The 24979-nt window shown below is 39.8% G+C and overlaps 1 protein-coding gene across 1 annotated transcript in view; it reads left to right on the forward strand.

Annotated features, from left to right (window-relative positions):
- Ctnna3 (catenin alpha 3) overlaps nucleotides 1–24979 on the forward strand; it is a 1414880-nt gene that overhangs the window by 276449 nt on the left and 1113452 nt on the right. The window contains exon 12 of the mRNA XM_036167773.1: nucleotides 20086–20289. Within this exon, the coding sequence (XP_036023666.1) occupies nucleotides 20086–20289 (204 nt within the window). The remainder of the gene's footprint in view (nucleotides 1–20085; nucleotides 20290–24979) is intronic.

Here is a 24979-nt window from a genome sequence, read left to right on the forward strand (position 1 = left end):
GATTAATATCTCTGAAAGGTATTTGAAAACGCTGCTTAGAATTTTCCACAGAAACAGAAATAAAAAATAGTTTGGAAAAAAAATTAATACACAAGATGGTGCAGCAGGTTAAAAATATTCTAATATGAAGTCCAGAAGAAAGAAAGTAACAAAGAGTCTTCTAGAACAGTGGTTCTCAACCTTCCTAATGCTTTGACTCTCTAATACAGTTTCATATAGTGATGACCCCAACCAGAAGATTATTTTCGTTGCTACTTCAGAACTGTAATTTTGCTACTATTATGAATAATGATGTAAATATCTGATATATGACCCCCCCAAAGTGGTCACAACCCACAAGTTGAGAACCTCCATTCTAGAACTTACGGAAGATACCAGTGTCCATATCTAATACACATTATAAGCACCCAGTACAACATTAATAAAGGAATGTACATTTCCACAGATTATAGTGAAGCTAAAAGAATTTTCTTTTTAAACCTGGATATGGTGGCATAGGCCTGTAATCTCAACACTTGGGTATCTGAGGCAGGAGAAAGCCACATTTGAGCCAAGTCTGGCCTAACATAGTGAATCCCTGTCACAAACAACAAAATAAAAAAATATATTCATTAACACAGTTAAAGAAAGCTGGCACTGCTATGTCAACATTTGTAAAAAAATAAATTGCTAATTTCATTAATCAAGGGGTTTGTATCAGTTCCATTTTGTCACTATAACCAAATATGGGAACAACTTGAAAAAATATCTATTCCGGTTTAGGTTTCAGATATTTCAGAATATCTGCCACGGCAGAAGGAGTGTGGTGAACAGAGCAGCTTTCATCACGGCAGACAGGAGGCAGAGTGGAAAGAGAGGTCAGGGCAAGAGACAACCCACAAAAACATATTTCCAATGACCCACTTCCACGCCCCTCCCCCAACAATGCTGCTGTTACCTTACGAACCTATCCAATAGACCAGAGACCCCAGACATGATCATCTCTGGAGGAGCCATCACAGACACGCTTAGAGGTGCACTCCACTCATCAGCCAGGTGTTTCTCAGTCCGATCCAGTTGACAGTCAAGTTGAACCTTCACCAGGTTGTAACATGCTTTTATCAATGATGCATGGGGAATTATCAAAAATGAACTGTTGCTAAGCTGATGACTTTCAATGAACTAGCATTTTACAGGCATTTTAGGAAGGTATTGCAGTGATAAGTGAAATTGTCTCATTATTTGGATTCTCTTTGAAAAACCATATCTGTATATCTTCCGGCTCTTGAGCAATTATACTTGAAAACAAAAACAAAACAAAACAAACAAAAAAACCTAAGTGGGGAAGCAGTGAAACTATAGCACAAACTTGAGGGATATACTTGGAGGGAAATGTGTCCCCCATGATGCTTACTGCCGGGAAGAAGAGAGGTTGAAATTTAGATGAAGTGGGAAAAATTCCCAGGAAAACAGGACTTGCCCATAGATGCTTGATGTTAAAGTATTAAATAGAATTGGTTTTTACTCAAAGCGAAATGTACTGCAGGCACCTTTGCAGTACACCACCTTTGTGGGGTATGTAAACATATGTCCACGGCAGTGGGATGAGAAAGGTTAAGGAAAAACCAGTACCAACTAATACTGTATTGGTTATATAATGAGGGACATTTGCATACTAACCCAATACTGGAAATAAAATACAAGATCCTAGGCAGATTTGAGTGTTTTATCCTTATTCTTTAAAAGACATATGTGACAGTCATTTCACAAAGGTGAGTTCAGTTCATCATTAGAATATCTGCTGACACGATTTGGCACACTAAACAATCACCAGAGAGAAGTACATTACCTCATAGATCAAGAAAACATTTGAAAACCTCAATATAATTTAAACGTCTAGAAAGCACAGGCAGAAATGAATTTTCTTAAGTTGATAAAAGGATCTCCATAAAATTCTATGGTAAAGTGCAATCTTAAATCTAGGTTGTTGTAATCCTTGAGATTAAAAATGCGACTGTAAGGTAAAAAAAAAAAAATGAATAAAGTTTGTGGTATATTTAGCACAAATAATAACAACATTAAACTTTGCCAAAGAGGGTCAGAAATGTGTGGGTCCACACAGTATTTGTGCCCTTATGTTAAGGCTAACAAAGCAGACACATACTTTTATTAGGACTGGTAAGTTCCATTAAACTTAATGGTAAACTTATGGTAAGCTCTAAGAGAAGGAATCGAAGGGTTCATCTACAATCAGAAGTGTAGGGAATGGGGAAAGATTAAAGCTACTGAGCATATTCCTTTTCTGAAGCCAGATTGATACTGCATGCTTTATTATTACTATGTTTTATTCATATCTCTTTACAAATGATGTACTTAATGATATTTAATAAAATGTGGTAAAGTGGGGTAAGTCTGAGCATAGATGAAGCAACATTGTTAGTGTCTATGTGAGGTGCTGAGCTGATACTTGAACTTTACATCTGTAGTGCTCTATGTTTACCAGTCCATTTTGTTAGTATCAGATTGTTCTGTACAGTCTAGAGGAAAGAAACCATACACTTGGCAGAGAAGCCAGCTACTCACTTGCCATGTTGTATAACTTGCATGAGGTCAAATGAATAGGAATTTAGGAGTTAATAACTTGGATTGATTTCTTATGATCTCCCACACCAATTGCTCTTTCCAAATAATAGCCAGTGTGACAAATGATGGAATATTATATCTTGAGTTTGATACATTTATTTATTTATGCAGTATCTTTTCCTTATAGATGATGAGTTATATGAATGGGGGATTGGTATTTTATTCATATTTATATTGCTCACAGTCTAGCATGGCACTGAGTACCTAATAATTTCTTATAGTACATTTGTTGAAAAGATAATGAATGGCTGATATTCAAGAACCTGGTGAGATTTTAATACATGTAATAAATATTTACCTAATCAGGATGGACAAGATCTCCTTTATCTTGATGATTAAAAATGGAAAGGATTAAGTGCCTTGTAAATAAAAATACATGCATACTCAAAGCTAGCAGACCTAGTTTGCTCCTGGCTTCTTGGGAATATCAGGCACATGTTATATGTAGTATTGTGGAATATGAACCTGATGCCATCAAGCTTAGAAATCTCTCTTAATTGGCTAGTGGTAAAAATGATAATTTTCCCTCCCAAACTTAAGAAAAATAAAACAGTAGTTTTAAAAAAGAAATCCAAAAAAAAGAGAGGACAGAAAAAAAAACCCTCCAAACAAATTCTCATAAAGTGTTTGGATCATGAGTTTTGTGGCATCCTGTTCATCATCAATACTGATTAGATATCTCTTCTGTTTCCATTTTGCCCTGTGCCTTATTGATATGATAAACATTATCTAACCCTAGGAATTGCATATAAGCTCCATAGCTAAGAATAATCAGTACACTGCCTAAAATAAGAGGGGAATGGACCAAGGACTGGGTCTTTCTATGTTGAGAAGTCCTTTTACATGCAGTTACCTGCATACAATTGACAGCACATGATGGCACACTGTGCATGCAGTGGTGAACAGTTCTGGGAGGTTAGCAAGAGTACCGTGCATATGGTTTCCAGTGGTGCAGTCTCTGCCATACTGGTAGGAACCATGCAAATTAATCGTGCAACTAAGGCAGACCTGTTTAGACAACTAAGGCTCAAGTAAGAGGCCTTGACAGCACATTTTGTAAACATAGTTTATTTTGAATCAACTGGTGACCAGCATCCCCATCTCCATTTGCTTTTTTTTTTTTTTTTGATGGTTACATTTCAAAGAGATGGCTCTAGGGTCCCTGAGAAAGACATCCCAGGGTTGAGAAGCTGGCAAGGTGCCTAGGCAGACTTAAAAAAGATTTGCATATATTTCCAAGAACAGGGAAAGAATGACAATGGCAAGTTTTTCTAAAATCAAGGCTGAAAAAGAAAATGGTGGTGCCTTTGGGACTGGCTTTTTCCTCCTCTTGCCTTAGAGAAATTCTTTTCTTATTCTCTCTTCCTCTCTCTCTCTCTCTCTCTCTCTCTGTCTTTCCTTCTCTCTCTCTCTCTCTCTCTCTCTGTCTTTCCTTCTCTCTCTCTCTCTCTCTCTCTCTCTCTCTCTTTCTCTCTGTCTCTCTCCCTCTCCCTCTGTCTTTCCTTCTCTCTCTCTCTCCCCCCGTCTCTCTCTCCTTCTCTTTCTCCCTCTCTCTCTCCCTCTCTCTCTGTCTTTCCCTCTCTGTCTCTCTCTTTCTCTCTCCTCTCCTCTCTCTCTCCCTCTCTCTCTCTCTCCCTCTCTCTCTCCCCCTTGCCCTTTCCCCCATAAAGAAACAAACTGTTCTTTGGGTATTATCCCAGAGGTGGTCTTTCCTAAGCAAGGGTGGATATAATGGATGTGGGATGGAGTCTGTCTATTGATTACACATTCCAAGGCTCTCCTATAGCAAGACACAATCAGGAAAGACTTTATGGAAGGGAACCAAACAAGGTCCTAAATGATGGGAAGATTTGGATTGAATATTCAATGACTTTTCATAGTTATGTAAAAGGGATTATAGAAACTCTAAGGTCTTTAGAAACATAAGTGCTTATCACTTAAGTAGGTAAAAACAAGGACAAAGTGAGATTATTCAGTTCCAAGTGAATCCTTAGCTAGTAGAAACTCTTCACACAAGAGCATACTATTAGGGATGGGCAACAGAACAGGATGAGGGTCAGAATTTCTGGATGCTGTCACACTGGCTTCATGAGTCAGTACATTCTGGTTCAGGAACTTACTCAACTGAGCTTTCCTATTTGCAGTGACTAAGACATTTCAGATGTGTCTGTTGACAGGTACTTTGAGGTCAGAGATTAGCTTTATAATTTTCTTCTCACAAAAGCCTGTTTCCTTCATAAGGAAATCAAATTTCTAAGTTCATATTTTCCTCTGTCAGAGAGAGGACTAAATGTCTCTTTTTCCAGCTGTAATGAAATTACATTTGCAGATTACTCCCATTAACACTCTATGACAGTTAGCCACAGCAGGAAAGCGGCAGCTAACCAGGTTTGGAAAGCACATTTTGGAACCATACCAAATGACAGACTCACAAATTTGAGCTTTATTAATAAAGACTATTTGATTAGGACCAGAACAAAATCAAAGAGATGCTGTGGAAAGATTAAACAGTTATGCTGAGCAGACTGTTCTGCAAGGATGGAGGGAGGCAGAAAGTATCAAGAAAGTTTGGTAACATTCCACATAAAAGATAATAGGGACCATGCCAAACACTGCTGAAAATGGAAAGGAAGCTACAAATAAGGGCTGGTAGCTGTTGCACACGCCAAAGTGAATGAGGGAAGAAGTGGGCCATGTAAGCTTAGATGTCAGGAGGAGATGTTCATAAAGGAATCGTGACATTACACCACTGGTGGTGCAATGAGGTGAGGAGATGGTAGGTGATACAAAAAGAAGAAAATGCTGTTTAGCCTCTGGCCATTCCATGAGTGTGGAGTTTATGAGGGAGATCATCTGACATGAAATACACACACACATACACACACACATATACACACACGTATGTTATGTAAACTAAATTAATCAATTTACCATTTCCATAATTATTCATGGTGATTAAGGAAATAATTAAAATCAGTATAAATAGACTCCAGGAATAAGAGGCTTTCTAGTTTCCAGTACAGTTTCCCGTGTATCTCCCTCCCACTGATGTAAAACCTTAACTCTCATCTTGAAGCAGACACAACAGCTTATTATGGAGCAAAATATGAGTGGCCATGGCCCAGGATTCAGGTCACTCCACATGCTGCATTCAAACATGGTGACAGTTTCCGGAAGCTTTTATAGAAGCAGAACAAATAAAACCATAAGTCAAGACACTTTTCAAGTCCATCGGTAGAAACATTAGGTAGGTAAGTTGCAGAAAAGTGGAGAAATGCTTAGCTGGTAGCCTCAGATGACGTCTGATGGCATTCTTAGCCTTTTGGTTGGTAGAAACTAGGGACCTGATTACATATTCTGAAGGGTTTATCTATGGTCCAAAGATGCTCGGTCACACACAGAGGAGGACAATCAATGGCTATCAAGGATAAAGAGATTCAAGATGGTTTCACTGTGGACGGACTTGCAACATTCCAGTCTCTCTAGATCATTGAATTCCTCATCAGCTAATCAGCCTTTGTAGTTATAGCTTCTTTCCAGGATTTCTTCTTCATACCTCTTTTTTTTTTTTTTTTATATCTGTAGATAACACAAAGTCAGATTATCACAAAACCTTTGGAAAGTTACATTTACTATGTAAATGAGTGTGATATCCTGGCTGTAGCTGTAGTGTGTCTGAGCAGTAAAGAAGGTATCATAAAGGGATACTGTGCTCTTCCTTCAAAACAGTGGTCCCTAAGAAACAGAAATTTCCCCCAGAGACTCAAGCTGGAAAAGGCTGAAGCCTGATGCCAGCCAAAGTGGGAGCTTGTCTCCTAGAAATAGTTTTGACCATTTGTCAGACCTCTTGATGGGAGAGACTGGAGCAGAGTTGATGATGTGTGGGACCATCCCTTGACCAGAACTGCTTAGTTATGTACACCTTGTCTTCTCTCTTTCAACCTAAACCTCATGTCAGTGTCCAGAAAATGGACTTGGAGATGGTCCCTCAACCTCTTCATCCCTTTCACCAATTTGACTACGCTGAGTCTTTCTCTGCTTTAGTATTAGCTGTTTCTTTAGGTGTCCTATTGACGGGGCAGTGACTGAACTATCTTTTTAGAGTTATAGTCTAGGCTCTGACCTTAACTTTTGTGGCACACACAGTTAATTATAACCACTGTTACCTAGTTTCTGCTGTCTAGAACACTTTAAAAAACCTAATATGGTCTGTTTCCTGCATCACACACTTTGTTTGGAAGGGATTGATGATTGTTGGAGAGATGTTCAGGGGATAAGCTGAAACCAAGAAAAATCAAGCCCACAAGCCACAAAAAAAACATTTCTTACATTAAAAATTGAGGGACATGGTAGTGCACACCATTAACCCTGGCACTTGAGAGATAAAGGCAGGTGGATCTATGTGAGTTTGAGGTTGACCTCGTCTACATAATGAGTTCTAGGATGGCCAGTGTTATGTAGAAATACCCTATCTTAATGCCCCCATCCCAAAATCCAGAATAATTCTTGGTGGTGTTCAATCATGCAAGTTCTAGCTTGGCTTTTGGGGAATTTATTTTTTACTTTCTTCAATGTATGAAGTGTGATGACTTTTAAAGATGTTTGATTGAGGACATAGTGTCTGATAAAATCTAGCTAGTATTTGTGGGTCATAGGATAATACTAGTTATCCTTTGTTTCTCCAGATGTTGAATAAAACTTTAAAATCATGTGTTACATTGTGATCAAAGTACTTCTGGAGTTTAGCACCCACAGATTTTGTTAGAGGCAGGAGTTCATGGCTAAGTTTTAGATTTTGGGTTGAATAAATCTAGCCCCAGATTTATCACTTTTAAATGCCACCTGTGCATTTTAGTATCTAAAGTCAACAGCACTGGTAGGCAATTACATTTCTAAAGCCCAATTAAGTTTTATGCCATAATAATGAGTGGAGCTTCCAAGTCTGATTTCTGAGTCTAGTCTCTGTAAATTCTAAAGAGAAACTGTTTGATAAAGGTAGCAACTGGGAAGAAAATACCACCAGGCGCTTGTCAAACAGAGTCACTCTGCAATAAGATGTGTTTTTCCCCCTTTATCTGTGTGCACATGTTCAGTGTGTGAGTACACATTTCTCATGTTTTCTTTAAAGACTCAGGGCCTTTACTCATGGATATGTGTGAAAGTTAGTTAGGGTCCTTTTACAAGAAGGTGTCTTCAGTGTGGTTTATCTGATGTCACTACCTTGAAATTCTGAATACATGGGATTTCTGAAAAAAGGTGTGCATGCATGTGTGTGTGTGTGTGTGTGTGTGTGTGTGTGTGTGTGTGTGTGCGCGCGCGTGCGTATACATGCACAGGCACACACACATCATCATCATCATCATCATCAACATGCCATAGAACGCATGTGGAGATCAGAAGACAGATTTAGAAAGCTGATTCTTGCCTTCTTTCTTGTTGAGACAGCATCTTTCTTCCTTCTCTTCCTCCTCCTCTTCCTGTTGTGCTGTGCACTCCAGGTTAGCTGGTTTAGGAACTTCTGGTCCTTTTCCTGCCATGCCTCCCATCTCACTACAGGCATACTGGGATTGTCAAGTAGTGCCACCACACCCAGGTTTTTATGTGGACTCGGAGTGTTGAACTGAGGTTGTCAGGCCTGTGTGGTTAGTGCCTTCCCACCACTGTGCCATCTCCCTGGCCCCTAAATGCCTTTGAAACAGGAATCTCACATTCATATTTCGCACGGAGCTCCTGGAGTCGTGTACATGCTCCTGGAAAATTCTTTGCCCATTTTCAGGTTGACTTTCACTCTGCTTGGTGCCCATCACATGAAACGAGCTCCACTTTCATCCTGTCAGATGCAGGATAGAATTTCAATTAGTGGGAAGCCTGTTAGCTGAGGTTATTACTGACATCTAAGAGGTTTGGACTGCGAACAAGTTATATGTTCACAGAATTTCGGTGTTGTTAGCCAGGAATGACCACTTGAATTTAAATGATTGATTTTGCAGACAGAATTAAAAAGAGCAAGGACCAAAGCCTCAGAGCAAAGGGGGTGGGGAGCGGGGGAAAGGAAGCAATGAGTAGACTTGAGGTTCCTGCCAACTCTGGCTGACTCTTCTCCAAACCTACTGTAAGCCAATCAACTGACATATGTTATGTCCTGCAGATGGAAAAGCAGCCCGTGTAAATGTATAGAGTGCAGATGCAAAGACACGCTGTGCATCTGTTGGAGGTTATATTTGGTAAGCAGCCTGCCAGTGTCTATGGGGTTTGAAGGAAGGCAGTTACACTGTGGGAGGTAGATTAACCTTATTTGTATCACATGGAAACCTTGTGGTCTCTAGAAGACATAGTTTTTTTTTTTAACGTTTTTAAATTATTATTTTAAAAATTATGTGCATGCATATATACCTGTGTGGGGGTATGCACATATTAGTGCAGGTGCTCATGGAGACCCAAGAGGGAGCTGGATCCCTTGTTGCTGAAAAACAGACAGTTTTGAACTGCCAGTGAGTGCTGGCAGTTGAAAATAGATCCTCTTCAAGAGCAGTGCATGCTTTTAACTCTTGAGCCATCTCTGCAGCCTCATAGGTCCTCCTTGAATGCAGTGTTTCACATTGTTATCAGACACGTGAATGTTGAGTCATCCTGCAAGTAAATGTGCCAGCAGCCCGGGATAGTTACACAGCTTCGTGTGTTGCTCCCAGCAGTGAGAAGTACTCTTAATTTTTTAGGGACCCAACTCAGATAAAATTGTGTCTTTGGAAAGCCAAATGCAGAAATGAAGTACAACTGGACTTTATTAAAATTAGAAGAATCTCAGGAAAAAATAAAGTGCACATGGGTATATGGGTGTGGGCTTCTTAGAGAGATTTTGTTTAATGAAATACATTCTTTATGTGTGTGAATGTTCATATGATCCTGTGTGTGTGTGTGTGTGTGTGTGTGTGTGTGTGTGTGTGTGTGTACTCATGTACATGTAAGTATCTGGAGGTCAGAAGTTGACATTGTCTTACTTGAATACGTTCCACCTCACTCTTAATTGAAATTCTATCCTGCGTCTAGGTTTGTACAAGGTGTGGGAGGACATGTCTTACTGTAAGTGGGGTTTCTGATGACAGTCCTAAAACACTGCTGGGAAGGGAAAGGCCTTAGGCAGATGTTGTGAATTGTATTAGAATTCTTGATTCTTCACACAGAGAGAGGCTTCAGATAGACTGCCAGGTGAGGGGTTCATTTTCCTTCCCACTTTCCTGTAATCTTCCCTGTCTTTTCCCATTGCAAAGGCATAGTCATAACTGTAGTAATGGGTAGGCAGAGTACAAAAAGACACAGCCAAGAGGTGTGCGCCCCAGCGCCAGGAGCATTGGTCTAGGTTAGTTGACTCCTCGTGAACAAACAAGATAAGACATGTCATCCTAAAGGCAGAGATGATAATCTGCTCTGGTCAATATTTTCTAATAGTGACAATTTGAATATTTCTGATTTAAACATAAGACAAATCATTTGTAATAAGGTGTAAGGTGTATGGTGCTTATTGAGCAGATGAAAACAAAGGATGTATTTGACCTCTCTTTAGATGCCAGAAAGATTTATGAGCAAAAAGCAATAGGCTGAATATTAATTGTCTGCCTGGTTCATGACCTGTGGGCATCTCAGAGGACTTGAACTATAAAGAGACATCCAAGCAGATGAAAGTGTAAGAGCGTATTGATTTGATACAAACCTCTATTTCCTGGCCTTTATTGTGTGTGCAGTCGGAGAGGGGTTCAGTTTACCTAATGTAAGCAAGCTATAATCTGCCAGGAAGATTATTCAGGAGTCCTCATGTTTAGAGGAAGAATTGTATTTAATGCTGATAGAGGCTATATTGGCGAAGAATCCCAACTTTGGAGGGATTTTTCTTTTTCTGGGGAAGTAGCACACTGTCTTGCTTTCTTCTAAAAGTCTTTTTCCTCTGGGAATTTGTATGTGCTACTGTTCTCAGAAATAGTTAGGTTCATATATTTCAGAATGTACTTTGACATTTTCTCTGTCTGATTTTCAAATGTGGAAGAGGAGGTGTCTTACTCGCTTTCTGTTGTTAGGACAAAATACCAGAAGCTGGGTAATACTTTTAATTAATTATCTAGTTTAATTTTACATCCTGACCAGTTTCCTCTCTCCCCTCCCCTCCCAGTCCTTCCCCTACCCCATCCGCATTCACTCTTCCTCTGTTTCTATAATTTTTTAAAAGGAGATTTCTTTTGGTTTCAGGGTCAAGAGCAAAGTACTGGCTTTTCCTTAGTTTTTGAAGATAATCTTCTTGTGGAAAAGCAAGGGTGGGAAAAGGATTCAAGGTAGAGGAGGAAAGAGGCCAGGGGAGAGGAGGAAAAGGGGAGGTGGATGAGCAGGAGGAAGAGAAATGGGAAGAGGAGGATGGAGAGGAGAGGAAGTCACAGGGCAGGAAGGAAGCATGGAGAAGAACTTTCTCCTCAGGGTCCTTCTGATGTAAGAACTCACTCCTGTTAGAAAAGCACAAATCCTAACCCCCAAAGGTCCAATCACAGGCTGCCTCACCTCTCAACATGGCACCACAGGCACAAGTTCCAAAGCTGGTTTTGTGGGGGACAGGTTATACCCAAACCATTGCAGTAGGAAAATCCAAAGCTAAGCTGAAAATCTTTTGACTACAGAAGACAATTCAGGGGTTGGGGATTTAGATCAATGGTAGAGCACTTGCCTACTAGGCAAACGCAAGCCCCTGGTTTGATCCTCAGCTTAAAAAAAAAAAAAAAAAAAAAAAAAAAAAAAAGACAATTCAGCCTGTTCTTTCCTACACTAGTTTCCAGGGTACCTAAGATGGCACTCCTGTAGCTCTCCTGATAAACATACCTGCTTGTCTCTAGGCAAGGCATTCCTGTTAAGACCTGGTGTTGGCTTTCATCCTTGGATTCCCTTTCCCTTCCTCTGCAAGGGAAAAAGGGAAAAGGGATAAAGGGCCCATATCACACTTTTGCCCGGCAGTCATATCGGTAAACTTGTTATTGATTGATTGATTGATTGATATTGATTATACCCTGATTGGAAAGTCTAGAATGGAGTCCACTGATAGAAATTCCTTTGATGGGATTATATATGGGTCTGGGTGTGGCTCAAGCATCATCACTGCCCAGTGTTATCAAGTTTCATCCGGTAAAGCTTGCCAGAGATGAGACAACAAAAGAATCTCGTGCTTGAAAATGAAAATGAAAATTGACAGTCACTTGTCATACATGGATATTTACACTTAAAGTTAATCATTATTAAGCAAAACCTAAAAATCACTTTTCTTCTGCATCAGTTTTGGCTCTTCTAGCCATATCAAACCATGGTCAATATAGAAAATCTCATCATTACAGGAAGAGAGTCTATCATCTATGTATCTATGTATCTATCTTCTCTATCTATCTATCTATCTATCTATCTATCTATCTATCTATCTATCTATCTATCCATCCATCTATATGCCTGTATATATATGTATATATACATACATATTTATATATTAGAGTCAGATTGTGTTATTTTACCAAGACAGCATAGCTTCATGTGGAATCTAAAGTCATGATTCTTAGTGGCACTTTTAGGCTAATGCTTGCAATTTTATTCTTAGCCCTGTTAGCTAGAAATATTTGAGTTAATTTATATTTAATGGTACATTCTTCTCCAGAAAAAGAACAGGTTTTAAAGCTCTTATCAGGCCAAGGACATTTTTAGTTGGTTATTTGGTTACAATTTCAAATTATTCAGAATCTCCAGTCTTTAAACAGTAGCACTCTAGAGGATATGGGGAAATGTTAGGGACCACATCAAGAGCATCACAGAGATGCCTTTTCATTTTGGCTTGCCTTTTTGAGACAGAACCTTCCTATGTAGCCAAGTAGGGCCTAGAAAACTGTGATCCTCTTGCCTCAGCCTCTGGAGATTACAGGCAGAAGTCGGCTCTGACAGGCAATTTCTTGAGAAATTGTCACCTCCTTGCAGGTATGGTCCTTCTTACCATTCTGCAAGGGATTGTGGGACTGACTTGGTCTTTAGAGTTCCACAGTTATGAAGTACAGCTGTGCCAGGGTGGCCACATTTCCTTCCTTCCTTCTGCTATACACGTTCCACCCATGAGTCTAGGGCTTGTACTTAACCTGCTCTTTCTCCCAAGGGATGTAATTACTGAGAAAAGTGTAAGGTAGAGTCAAACAAAATAAAGGTGCCAGTGGGATTATTTGTTTTTTTTTTCTTCCCGCTAACCCCCAACCCACGTGCCTTTTCTCTCCATCTTCATTGATGAGGTGCTTTCTGGGGAACTCTGCAGGCATAGCTCCTGGAAATATCAGTAATGACTCGAGCGTTTGCTCACATTTTACAGGATTGTATTCAGTTAGGTTTTACGTCACTAGAATTCATGGCTAGAGTCAATGAGCATGACATTAATAGTGACATTTAAAAAAGAGACATATTATGTTTTCACTGCACATAAAACCTGTGATATGAAATATTTGGATGTAAAAAAAGTCTTTTCTTTGACATCATTATAAACAGAATAAGTTAATCACCATTTCTTTTGTATTTTAAAATAGACTACTATGGAGAAGGACCAAATCTGTAAAACATGCTCCCAAATAGATCGTCTGTACCAAAACTTTAATTTGCTCCTTTATTGAAATGTATCACTTCAGTCTGCAGCATCATGGTGATAATATGCAGTCCAACAACCCAGTTGACAGCTCAGAGTGCTGTGTTATAATCTGATGTAGAGAAGCTTTAAAAAGAGGAGAATCCATCAAGGCCCATTTTGTTCTCATGGTCCCCAGACAAAACCAGGAAGAATTCCCAATGTGGTATTTTACATAGACCAGGCTGCTGGACTCTGGCAGAACTATCCTAAAATGTTACTTATCTTCTGTGAAATGAACTACATGGCTGACGTGTCAATTAGCACCTTGATGTAACTGCTCTCACAGCTTCTTGCTTAGTTCAAATTGTCTACATTCATCCTATTGAGGGGGAGAAAAATCAAAGGAATTTATGTGTGTAATTTTCTTTGAAAGTATATTGATTATCTCTCAGATATTTTCTATTTTTCTATCGTACTAATTTATACAGAGGTAAATGTGAGCCACACAGCTTTTAATTTATGACTGAAACAAGTAGTTAAACTTGTGTGGGCATGTTATACTAATTGACCAAGGTACTCTACAAAATGAGTGCTGATCATCTTGCTGATTTAGAGGTTTTTACTCACCTTTTGCCTCCACTTACATTTTGTATAGCTGAACTGTCCTTTCTTTAGATTAAATGGAAATGCACTAAAGAAAGGACTATTCCAGGCCCAGAAGAGTCTGTGAGTTTTCTCAGTACCATTTTCTGTTGGTAATCAGAGGGAGAAATTTTATTCCATTTTTATCACTCATTCTGAAGATTGATAACGTAGTTGCAAGGGGAGCATTATTTATGCTATGTGCTTATTATTTCTGCTGCTCCCAACTTGAAGCATAGCGTGTGTTTTTCTGAAGAATGTTGGTACTTGATTATAATCATAGCTGCATCTCTTTTGATAGGCAATTTCACTTTGGAGAATAGGTGTGAGAGTTTTAGTGTTTTGAATGTAAATCTGATCAATCCTGTCGCACCTTATGCGGCGTGTGAATGATGAATAAGGTTTATTATATCCTGTTCATTAAAATACAGAAAACTTCCCAGCCATATTGATGTTGTGCTTTCACTGGTTTTGGATGTGCTTTTCTTTTTCTTTCCCTGGGTAAGGTGGATAAATACCAGAATCTGAAAAATAATAATTAATAAATACTTATGGAATTAGTAACTGAGTACATGATACATACATTCAGGGATGGGCTGTTCTGTTTCTGGACATGATGCATCCTTCATAGCAGTGTATAGCTGGATTCATCAGGTGTAGATGCCAAGGCATTTAAAGGAAAATAGCATTAGTAAACAGGACACTGAGGTGGTCTGATCCTCCTCCTGCATAGTAAATCTACACAGTGCATTAAAAGGCCAGCAGAGTTCAGAGTTCAGTGTTTTGTATCCTTGCCTGCTATGTGTAGGGTCCAGTTTTAGCCCCAGTACTACAAGCCAAAAACAAATATCCAAGTGTGGAGGTTGATGCCAAGAATCTTAGCATGCAGCAGGTTGAGGCACAAGAGTCTCAAGTTCAAGGCCCGCTTGGTAAACTTAGTGAATCTGACACTAGGGTGGGCAGCAGAGTGAGTTCCAAGACAGCCTGGATAACATAATGAGACCCTTCTTTTAAAAACAACAACAACCAAGCAAATAAATAATGACAAAAGAAGCCATGTTAACTAAAAACCCTACATGATAGTTATAGATTTTATTTTTCTTGTTTATAAAGGATGAAACAAAGACTTAGACCATGTGAGCCCCTTTCCTGGTATGAATAGAAAATAATGATTCCCATTAAGATTTTGACCCAAAGCGATACTGATCGAGAGTCCAAGATGCTTTGATGTGTGTGTGTGTGTGTGTGTGTGTGTGTGTGCGCGCGCGCGTGCGCGCAGGCCAGAGATCAACATTAGGTGTCCTCCTGAATTGCTTTCCTCTTTGTTTTCTGAGACGAAATCTCTCACTGAATCCGTATCACACTGGTTCAGTGGCCAGCAAATCTCCCTCAGCACAATCCCCCTGCTTCCCCTTTGTCTGCACTAAGGTAACAGGAGCTTGTCTCCATGCCCAGCTTTTACACGGGTGCTAGAGACAACTCAGGTCCACATGCTGCAGCAAGCACTTGATCAGCGGAGCCATCTTTGTACCCCTTTTCTCTTCAGATGGAAACCTTGGCCTCATAACAGAGTCGACAGGAGAGCCATACCCCCATGCACATCTTGCCACAACACAGGCATAACCTCTATCATCATCAGCATCTCCATTAAGGGTGGTACAGCTCTTCCAGCTGTTCACTCTACACTACCACATCAGTTTCTGTCCTCTTCTCTTTTTGTGGGTGGGTCACTTGCTGCTACACATGCAACCATTGTAACATTGTCACTTGAAGTATTTTTGGTGTTTTATAACCCCCTGGTTATTCCTCCGCCCTTTTCTTCCTTCTCCTTCTCTATCATGGACATCACTGACATTTCTACTGTATCCACAGTTTCCTTTCTTCTTTGGGCCAGAGGTTGGAATCATGCAGGATGTTGCATTTCCAGGCTGCCTTCTTGGACTTACAGTATCCACTTATCTTTCTTCCATGTCTTCTCATCCTTGGCATCATCTTTCTTTTTAGTTCTGAATAATAGTCTATGGTCTTAATGCACTAAAGTTTATTTATTTACCTACTTGATGGCAGTTTGTTTCTAAGTTTCGGCAATTATTAACACTCTATGAACATCTGTGTAGAGGAAAGTTTTGTTTCTAGATGCATTTTAAACTCTGGGCAAATACCAAATTGTATAAATGATGGATTTTAGTACGAGAATATGTTTCTGATAAAAGTAATATCACATGCATTGTGTGTGTGTGTGTGTGTGTGTGTGTGTGTGTGTGTGTGTGTTTCTGTGTCTGACTCAGTTCACTTAGCCTAATGTCCTCCAGGTTAGTCTGTATGGGCACATGTCAGGATATCCATTTATATGGCCCTGTGATATTCTGGTAGATGTATATATCCCAGAATCTGCACACAGTTTGAGACAATTTCTTTATCCCTTCATTTGTTGGTAGATGCAGATAGTTTCAATGTTCTGCTGGCTAGTTTGATGTCAACTTGTCACAAGCTGGAGTCATCTGAAAGGAGGGAGCCTCAACTGAGAAAATGCCTCCATAAGATCGAGTTGTAGGCAAGCTGGTAGGGCATTTTTTAAATTAGTGATTGATGGGCAAGGGCCCGGCCCATGGTGGTTGATGTCATCTCTGGGCTCTATAAGATGATGTCATCCCTGGTCCTGGGTTCTATAAGAAAGCAGGCTGAGCAAGCCATGTGAAGCAAGCTAGTAAGCAGCACCCTTCTACCATATATTTATATATAAACTATATATTATTATATATTAACATAATTAAGGTATATTTAACAGACGGCTATGTTAGATTAAAGATCAAATTACTTTGGTGGTATTCACTATAACTTTTGAACTTATTTAAACTTTTTTTGCCTTTTTCTTGATCTGACAACAAGATGAAGTGAATTTATCTTTTTTTAAAAAATTTTTTGAGAAAGCATTTCTCTGTGTAGCCCTGGCTGTCCTGGAACTCATTCTGTATACCAGGCTGGCCTTGAACTCAAAGAAACCCCTATCTCTGCCTCCCAAGTGCTGGGATTAAAGGTGTGTGCCACCACTCAGCTTTGAAGTGAAACATTTTAAGGTTTTAGGCAGAATGTAGACTCATACATATGGGTATCAGCTGTCAGATCAAGCAATGATTTTAGTAAAAAGTAATTCATACCACAATGAGCTGGTATGTATGCATTTACAGTATGTGTGCCCATTCACATGGGATCACGGGCACGTGCCATAGTGTGGAGGGCAGAGGACAACATAGGCTGTGGGGCTGTCCCTCCTTCCTTGTTTTGAGGCAGGATTTCTCTATTGTTTTTCCACATGGCATTAGCCATGCCTTGCTAATGAGCTTCTAGAGAGTCTCTCTGCCTCCCTCCTCCCTGTAGGGACACAGGGTTAGAGATGCTCACGCTGTGTGTCTGGCTTTCCAGTGGGCTCTGGAGGGTCAAACTCAGATCTTCCTGTCTGCACAGCAAGTGCTGTTATCCACTGAGGCATCATTCCTATCTCTAGAACATGGACTTTTAAGAGTCAAGCAGGCCTGTAATCCTAGCACTTGGGAGACTGTGCCAGGAGAATAGCAAGGTCAGGGCCAGCCTGGGCTACATAGTGCAACCTCATCTTACGAACAGCCTCTGTTCAAACTCCTTTTAGAAAAATAATATTTTTAATAAGATTGCAGTGGGCTTTTGTAAGGCTTTTCCATTCATCCTTAGGTTTGGCTAACCCATATCATCCCATCATTCCTCTCAACCTCCTGCCCCCATCCCCTGCTTAAAATATTAACCTCCAGGATTCCTTTCTCTACATTCACACTACTATCTAATCACTACTGTCAGATGGATTTCACATCTCCCAGGGCACACATCTGTCTGTGAGGGTATTTCTAGAGAGGGTTACCTGATGAATGTGAGTGGAACTGTGCCATGGCCTGGGATCCTGGACAGAATGAAAAGGCAAAGAGGAGGAAGTGAGCCATTTGCTGGTGTTTACCTCTTCCTGTTTCCTGACCAGGGGCATGTTTCTGCACCACAGCTGTGAGCTGCTTCTGCCACCGGGCATCCCTGTGATGGCATTTGCTCTCCTGAATCTCTAGTCCCAGTAAATCTGCCTTCCCCTGAACTTGGTTTTATTAGGTATGTGGTCACAGTGATGAGAAAGGGAACCAGTAGCAGCAGTCATATGTAAAGAGAGCTTTGATCCTTGGGTAAGCCTGTGCCAGGATGAAAGTCTCGCGAAAAAGATCATGCCCTGGAAACAGGGAAAACAGGGTTAGATTTGGCTCTTGTGAAGTCAATCTGCTTTCACCTTTTGTTTTCATTGATTTTGTCCAGTAGACAAAAATGCTAAGGGAGTAGAACCTGGAAAGGAGGAATCCTGATCACTCCAAGCTAGTTAAGCCACATGACGTAAGATCTGTGTTCTGGTTTAGAGTGTATTTTATAGTGTGTGAGCATGCCAGGGCTCTATGCTTTACCATGGCTGTAGGCCTATCTTAAATGCTTTCCTTTTAAGTGTAACTCTCCAAATGTGCCTTTACCTTATTACTACACAGTGTGTGTGTGTGTGTGTGTGTGTGTGTGTGTGTGTGTGTGTGAGTGTGTGAAGCGTGGAGGTCACAGGAGATTGAACCTGAGTGTCCAGGCTAATGAAGCAAATGCCTCTACCCACCAAGCCATGTTACCAGCCTGCTGCTTTTTAAAATTGCATCCTGGCTACTTCTTACATAAAACATTGATGGTAACATGATGTAGCACCATGATTAATGCAAGATTTTACATATGTATTTGCATGTGCGTATCAATACTGACATACATATTCACGATACATTATCGTATACAGCTGTAATCTTTATATTTAAGTATCTCTATTAATATGCATACCCATGTAGATATTATTTTATAAGATTATAGGATCACTGTGTATCAACTTTAATACTCTGACACTTGTACTATGAAGATCATGGAACAATTTTGTGAAAGATTCTTCAGAGAGCTTTTATACTAACTCTTTCTTCAAAAATCACATTGGGCTATACCTTGGAGAGGCTTTTCCTACTGATCTATCACCATGAAGGATGCTCAGAGAAGCATGCCCTCCAACTTGTCTTAGAAGATACGCATTGTCTTGATTTCTATTTCCAAAGACTTGCCATATCCTTATAAAACCTTAAATATACCATACCGCTTTCCAGTAGCTTGGAATTTCTGCAAGTTAATAGATCAATAGGAGGATGGAGTTTTCCTTTTTAAAAAAATCTTTTATTTTAATTGTGTGGTGTGGTGGTGGTGGTGGTGGTGGTGGTGGTGGTGGTGTTGGTGTTGGTGTTGGTGTGTGTGTGTGTGTGTGTGTGTGTGTGTGTATGTCTGTGTGGGGATGTGCAGCGCAGGTGCCCATAGAGTGCAGAAGAGGGCATCAGATCCCCTAGAGCTGGAGTTCCAAGTGGATGTGAACTGCCCAGTATGGGTGTTGTGGCTGAACTCTGCTCCTCCACAAGAGCTGTTCATGCTGTTACTGATGAGCTCTCTCTCCAGCCCCTCGAGTTCTACTTTTTAAATGAATAATTAAAAGCCAGAATTTTCTTTGATATGTTAGTGGTAAAGTTAATTAGCGCCAGTGACTTACAGTGAAGTATAATGAAAGTGACATTGAATTGTAAATTATAAGACAGGGTTATGTGTCTCCACTCCAAAGCTTATTTGCTCTTTGACCTTGGGTAAGAGCCTCTCAGCCTCACACAGCCACTGAGATGTGTGGCTAATCATACTGTGGCTGCCTGCATCCTCAGTGCTAAGATGAGATAGTGTGTGTGTGTGTGTGTGTGTGTGTGTGTGTGTGTGTGTGTGTGTACATGGTTATGCAGCTCGGAGATGTTGCTGTTGTGATTCTCAGTGCATGCCAGTCACCAAGCTAAGCATGTGTATAATTCTTCTGGTAGTTTTATGGTGTAAGCATCATAAACACTGTAACTTTACAGAGTGGAACAGGGAGCCAAGGCACTTTGGTGAGTGGGAAGGGCAAGCTTCGAATCCAGGGCTAACAGTGGAACCAAATATTGCTGTGTAGTCTTCTGTGTGAACTGTTGAGTCAGGAAATGCCTAATTCTCTTTATTAATACACCTGAATTCTAAGCAGGAAGCAAATGATATTGATTTTTTTTTCTAAGACTTGACTTCCACAGAGTCCTAACCGTCTGAATGTTTTATTTTCTCAGAATTTAATTGTCCTGAACCCACTCACAGTGACAGAGGAAGAAATAAGACCATCACTAGAGAAACGCCTAGAAGCCATCATCAGTGGGGCTGCACTGTTGGCTGACTCTTCCTGCACCAGAGACTTCCACCGAGAGCGGATTATCGCTGAGTGCAATGCCATCCGCCAGGCTCTCCAGGATCTGCTGTCGGAGTACATGAACAACGTAGGTGACGGGTTTCTTCTCCTACTTGCATTTCCCTGGGATGATTTTGAGCATTCGCTGGGCCGCTTTTGTGTATGAAAAGTGTATAGTCACCTACAGAGGGAGTAGGTGGTTTTATGGAAATTGACATTGAGAGAGCATTCTGTGAGTTTTTCAGGAGGAAGTGTGATTTTTGAGAGCTTGGAGCGTTGAAGTTAGAAACAAGTATTTGTATGTGGTTGGTTGCTGGTAGAGGATCTAATTCTCAGTTGGAGAGGCAGGGTTGGAAGAACAAACGAGCACTGAGCATTAGTTTAGAGGGTCAAAAGAAGAGAGAGTGGGATGCTGGTTGGAGTAGTATTGGCAACAAAGGGGCATGTAAGGTTAGAATTCAGATGGTGTAAGATATGTCAGTGACATGGAGGTCTGGAACGGTATTTGAAGAGGTAAAAAGCCCAGGCAGATTGGACGGCGTTTTGTCTTCTCCCAATGTGATATGGTGCCATAAGATTCCCTGGCTGGGAGGAACCACTCAGAGAGTTTGAAAGTGCTGACATACGTATTTGTTTCAAGGGCCGTTTTGTTTGATTCCGTACTGTATATATACCCATCGATGGAGCACCTGTCACCACTGTTCACTTCAGATGCCCTTACTAAAACAGACAAGAAGATCTCAGGATAACTTAGCTATGCAGTCCTCCCTGTATACCCATGGATTTGATCCTGTGGTTTTAACTCCTTATAGCCAACTGTCCACTGAAATAATTATATGCAAAATTAAAAATTAGCTTATAGCCCGGCGTTGGTGGCACACACCTTTAATCCTGGCACTCGGGAGGCAGAGCCAGGCATATCTCCGTGAGTTCGAGGCCAGCCTGGTCTACAGAGTGAGATCCAGGAAAGGCGCAAAGCTACACAGAGAAACCCTGTCTCGAAAAACCAAAAAAAAAAAAAAAAAAAAAAAGCTTATATCTTAAAATAACTTAATACAGTATATATTTTATTATTCTATATAATTTATTATTTTATTATTCTATATAATTTGTTTTTCACTTTTTTTTTACTGTTCTTAAAGTGTAAATAAGTCTGTCATAGTATGTATGTCTATATGGGAAAAATTTTATATTTCAAGTACTCACTGGGTATTATGGAATGTATCCCTTACAGATGAAGAGAGAATATTATATAAAAACTTCTTAAATCATCGAATTACAAAGATATGTTAAAACATTTTGTTTATCTACCCTCTTTTAAGTGGAGCAATTCAAGATTTATACAGATATGTTTGGGCAATTATTAATCGCGCAGCATATGGTTTTTTTGGCTATGACATGGGAAGCCTGAGATTGCTTGTTCTGAGTCTGTAGGTAGATAAGTGAAATGTGCTAAAAATCAGTGAGTTTTCAAGACCCTTGAACACATTTGATGTATCTCTGTATTCTTAATATTTGATGATTTGACTATTGGCCAAAAAGCTCTTTCCTATCAAGAAATCAAAGTTGAGAAGCAGATTTTGTTAATAAGAAGACCATGTTAGTAATGCCATGTCCTGCTTGAATATCTGAAGTGAGAGTGTTACCATTTTTAGCATATGAGATTTTTCTTATTAAGGATTGCTCAGGGCAGTTCATCAATCACAAGAAATCTAGAAACTGAGAAGTATTAAAAATATTATTCTCATCCTCATAAAGTATAGTAAAGCTATACATATACTTATTTTGTATATAAATTATGAAATCATAACATCCACTTTGTTTACAGTAGAAGGTTGCATCATTATAGATATGTAGATTTATAAACTAATCTGCACAAATTTAGTAGTGATGGATTCATGATTTGTGTGGTCTGATACAAAATGAAAATGGGACTGTTCATATTTAAAACATGCAGAGAAACATTTTTTTCAGTCACTTTTAATAAATGAAACAAATCTTTATTTGCTACTTAATGTTGTTTCCAGAAGGTCAGCCTACCTGTGGAGTGAGAACACAGAACCTTGAAGACATTTGTGGTACAGGCCCACCCATGATCGTGAATTACCCCCATGATTGCCAAAGTCACCTTCTGGAGAGAAGGGCTGTAGTATTTGATGGTAGAAAACCTGTGCTTGGCAATTTGTCTTAGTACATTTCTTGTCAGTACAATGACATATTTCCTTGTTCCACTTGAATATATATATATTCCAAGATAAAGCTGCTAAGATTTTTGAAGGCTACTGGAGCAGAGTGTCAAATCCACAGGGATCACATTCTAAAGATTTATTTGTTTTTCTTTTATGTGTATGAATGTTTTGTCTATATGTGTGTATTTACCACATGCATGCAGTTCCCATAGAGGCCAAAAGAGGGCACCAGGTACTCTGGAAGTGGAGTTTCCTGTGGTTGTGAGCTGCCACATGGGTGCTGGGAACTGAAATCAGGTTCTCCGCAAGAGCATTAAGTACTCCTAACTGCTGAGCCATCTGTCCAGCCCTTCATCAGTTTTCACAGACAGGAATGTTCTTTGTGGGAAGGGGCTGAGTTCAAACCTCGCTCAGTTTGTACAGCATCTTCAGGAGAGCTCTGGCACTCTGAAGAATACTTCATCTTCCCTGATGGAGTTCCTGGTTTGGATCCATCAGTACCTGTTGTAATTGAGCTGTGCTATGAAGACCCTGCTTCAGGCACACATAGGAAAGGTTCTTTGCATTTACAGACTCATACAGTGAGAAAAGGCCCAGTTAGATTGCCCAGCCTTACAGCTCAGGTACAAAGATAATCACAAAAACTTCAAGTGTTGTTAATGCTCATCAGTGTCCATAGATCTCTTAGGAGAATGTGTCATCAAGACTCAGCTGCAAATTTAGTGTCTGTTGAGTCCAGATCAGATCAGCCATGTTACATGACTATTTCAGATTCAGTTCATCTGGGCACATGGCTATTTTGAGTTGAAATAACCTTCTTTTAAAAACTAGGAAGTTTGGACTATATTTGTCATTGAATCTCTATGTATGTCTTGTCACATTAGGAAGATGTTTGTAATATGCATGTCTCATATGTGTGGTGGGGGGCAGAAGAGAGAAAAATAGACACAGAAAAACAGAGAACAGGCAGACAGTAGTAGTTTTCTATTGTAGCTATAGCAAATCACCACACACTTAATATCTTGTTGTTGTTGTTGTTGTTGTTGAGATAGGATCTCACTTTGTAACCTTGTCTGTCCCAGAACTCACTCTGCAGGTCAGCTTGGCCTTTAACATACAGAGTTCTGCCAGCCTCTGCCTCCTAAGTGCCGAGATTAAAGATGTGCGCCATCAGGACCAGCAGAATTAATGTCTTAATTATTCAAATTCCTTAGCAGCTTTACAGGTGAAAAGTCTGGCAAAGGTCTCACTGGGTTAGAGTCCTGGGTAAGGATCTACTTTGTAGTTATTTCTACCTTGTGGATGACATGTTCATTCCTTTACTCATGGTCCTCTTCAAAGCTAGAAGTGCTATGTGCTTCTAACTTTGCTTCCCTGGACACACTTGGAAAGGTATCTGCCTTTTAGAGTTTGCATGTTTAGATGGTGCCCACCTAGATTGTCCAGGTTAATCATCCATCTTAAGACCCTCAACCCCTCAATCCCATTTTTAATGATAACATCCATAGGTTATGAAAATTAGGAAGTCAACATTTCTGGAGAACTCACCCCATCTGTCAACATCAGTCTTTAGTCAATTGTGCATTTCTTTTATTTTGATCCCACTGTAGGAAATAGACCTCAGATTCTAAGGTCTCTGCAGGCAAATCACATGCATGTTTTTTTTTTTTTTTTTTTTTTTTTTTTATCCCAAGCACCAGATACAATGCCTGGCATTTAGAAAAAGCTTAGTTGCATTTTTAAAAGGAAGAATGAATGAAATGATTGCATACTATATATGCCATGTAATAAGGAAACAACCTCTTTGACAATGAAGTGAGTTTTCAGGCACCTACTGAGTTTATGTGACAGCGCTCCTATGACAAAACATCTTCTTTTGCAAAGTACAGGCTTCTCCCAAAAATCTGTGTGAATCTCCAGGAACATTTGTTATTTTTTTCAATCATAGTCCCACCGTTTGGATTTGCATTTGGCCATGTTCCAACATAGGATTTTTATTCATCTGAGAACATACTCCAGAGAACACTGAGAATCAAAGAAAACATAACTTGTGTCTCTTAAAACCTCGGAGTAGATATTCCTAAGATATGCCTGCTGGCTTTGCTATACTTTTGTGATTGGCGAGGTCTAGTTCATCATTTTGGAAAAGAACACACTTCCTCAATTTTCAGACTGGAGCAAAACTACCCTCTATGGAGAGAAAGGCCACAGGGGAACCACTTTTCTTTGCATGGTGGTCTTTTTATAACTAATGAAAATAAGGTTTTGAAGATGACTAGCCATCATGTTTGAGTTTTCAGATATCAACAGTCATAGATGTTTTTTGGGGAGTGTTAAAATCATGTTGGTGTTGAATATTGGATGCATGGCTGCACAGGACCTTCAGCTAGTATATGTGAACTGGTAAAGTTAGCACTTAAGCAATTCTTAACTGTAGGGGAATTTTAGAGCACCAAGTGACAGATGCTGCTGCTAGAATAAACGAGTCAGACCTGAGCTTCATTTAAGGACTAATTTGTGTTTCTATATGTGAAAGCACACATTTAATTCTCATTGTTTAGTGAATAAATAGTCAAATGGACTGGCTTT

This window comes from Onychomys torridus, chromosome 18 (genome assembly GCF_903995425.1).
Source record: "Onychomys torridus chromosome 18, mOncTor1.1, whole genome shotgun sequence".
Lineage (NCBI taxonomy): Eukaryota > Metazoa > Chordata > Mammalia > Rodentia > Cricetidae > Onychomys > Onychomys torridus.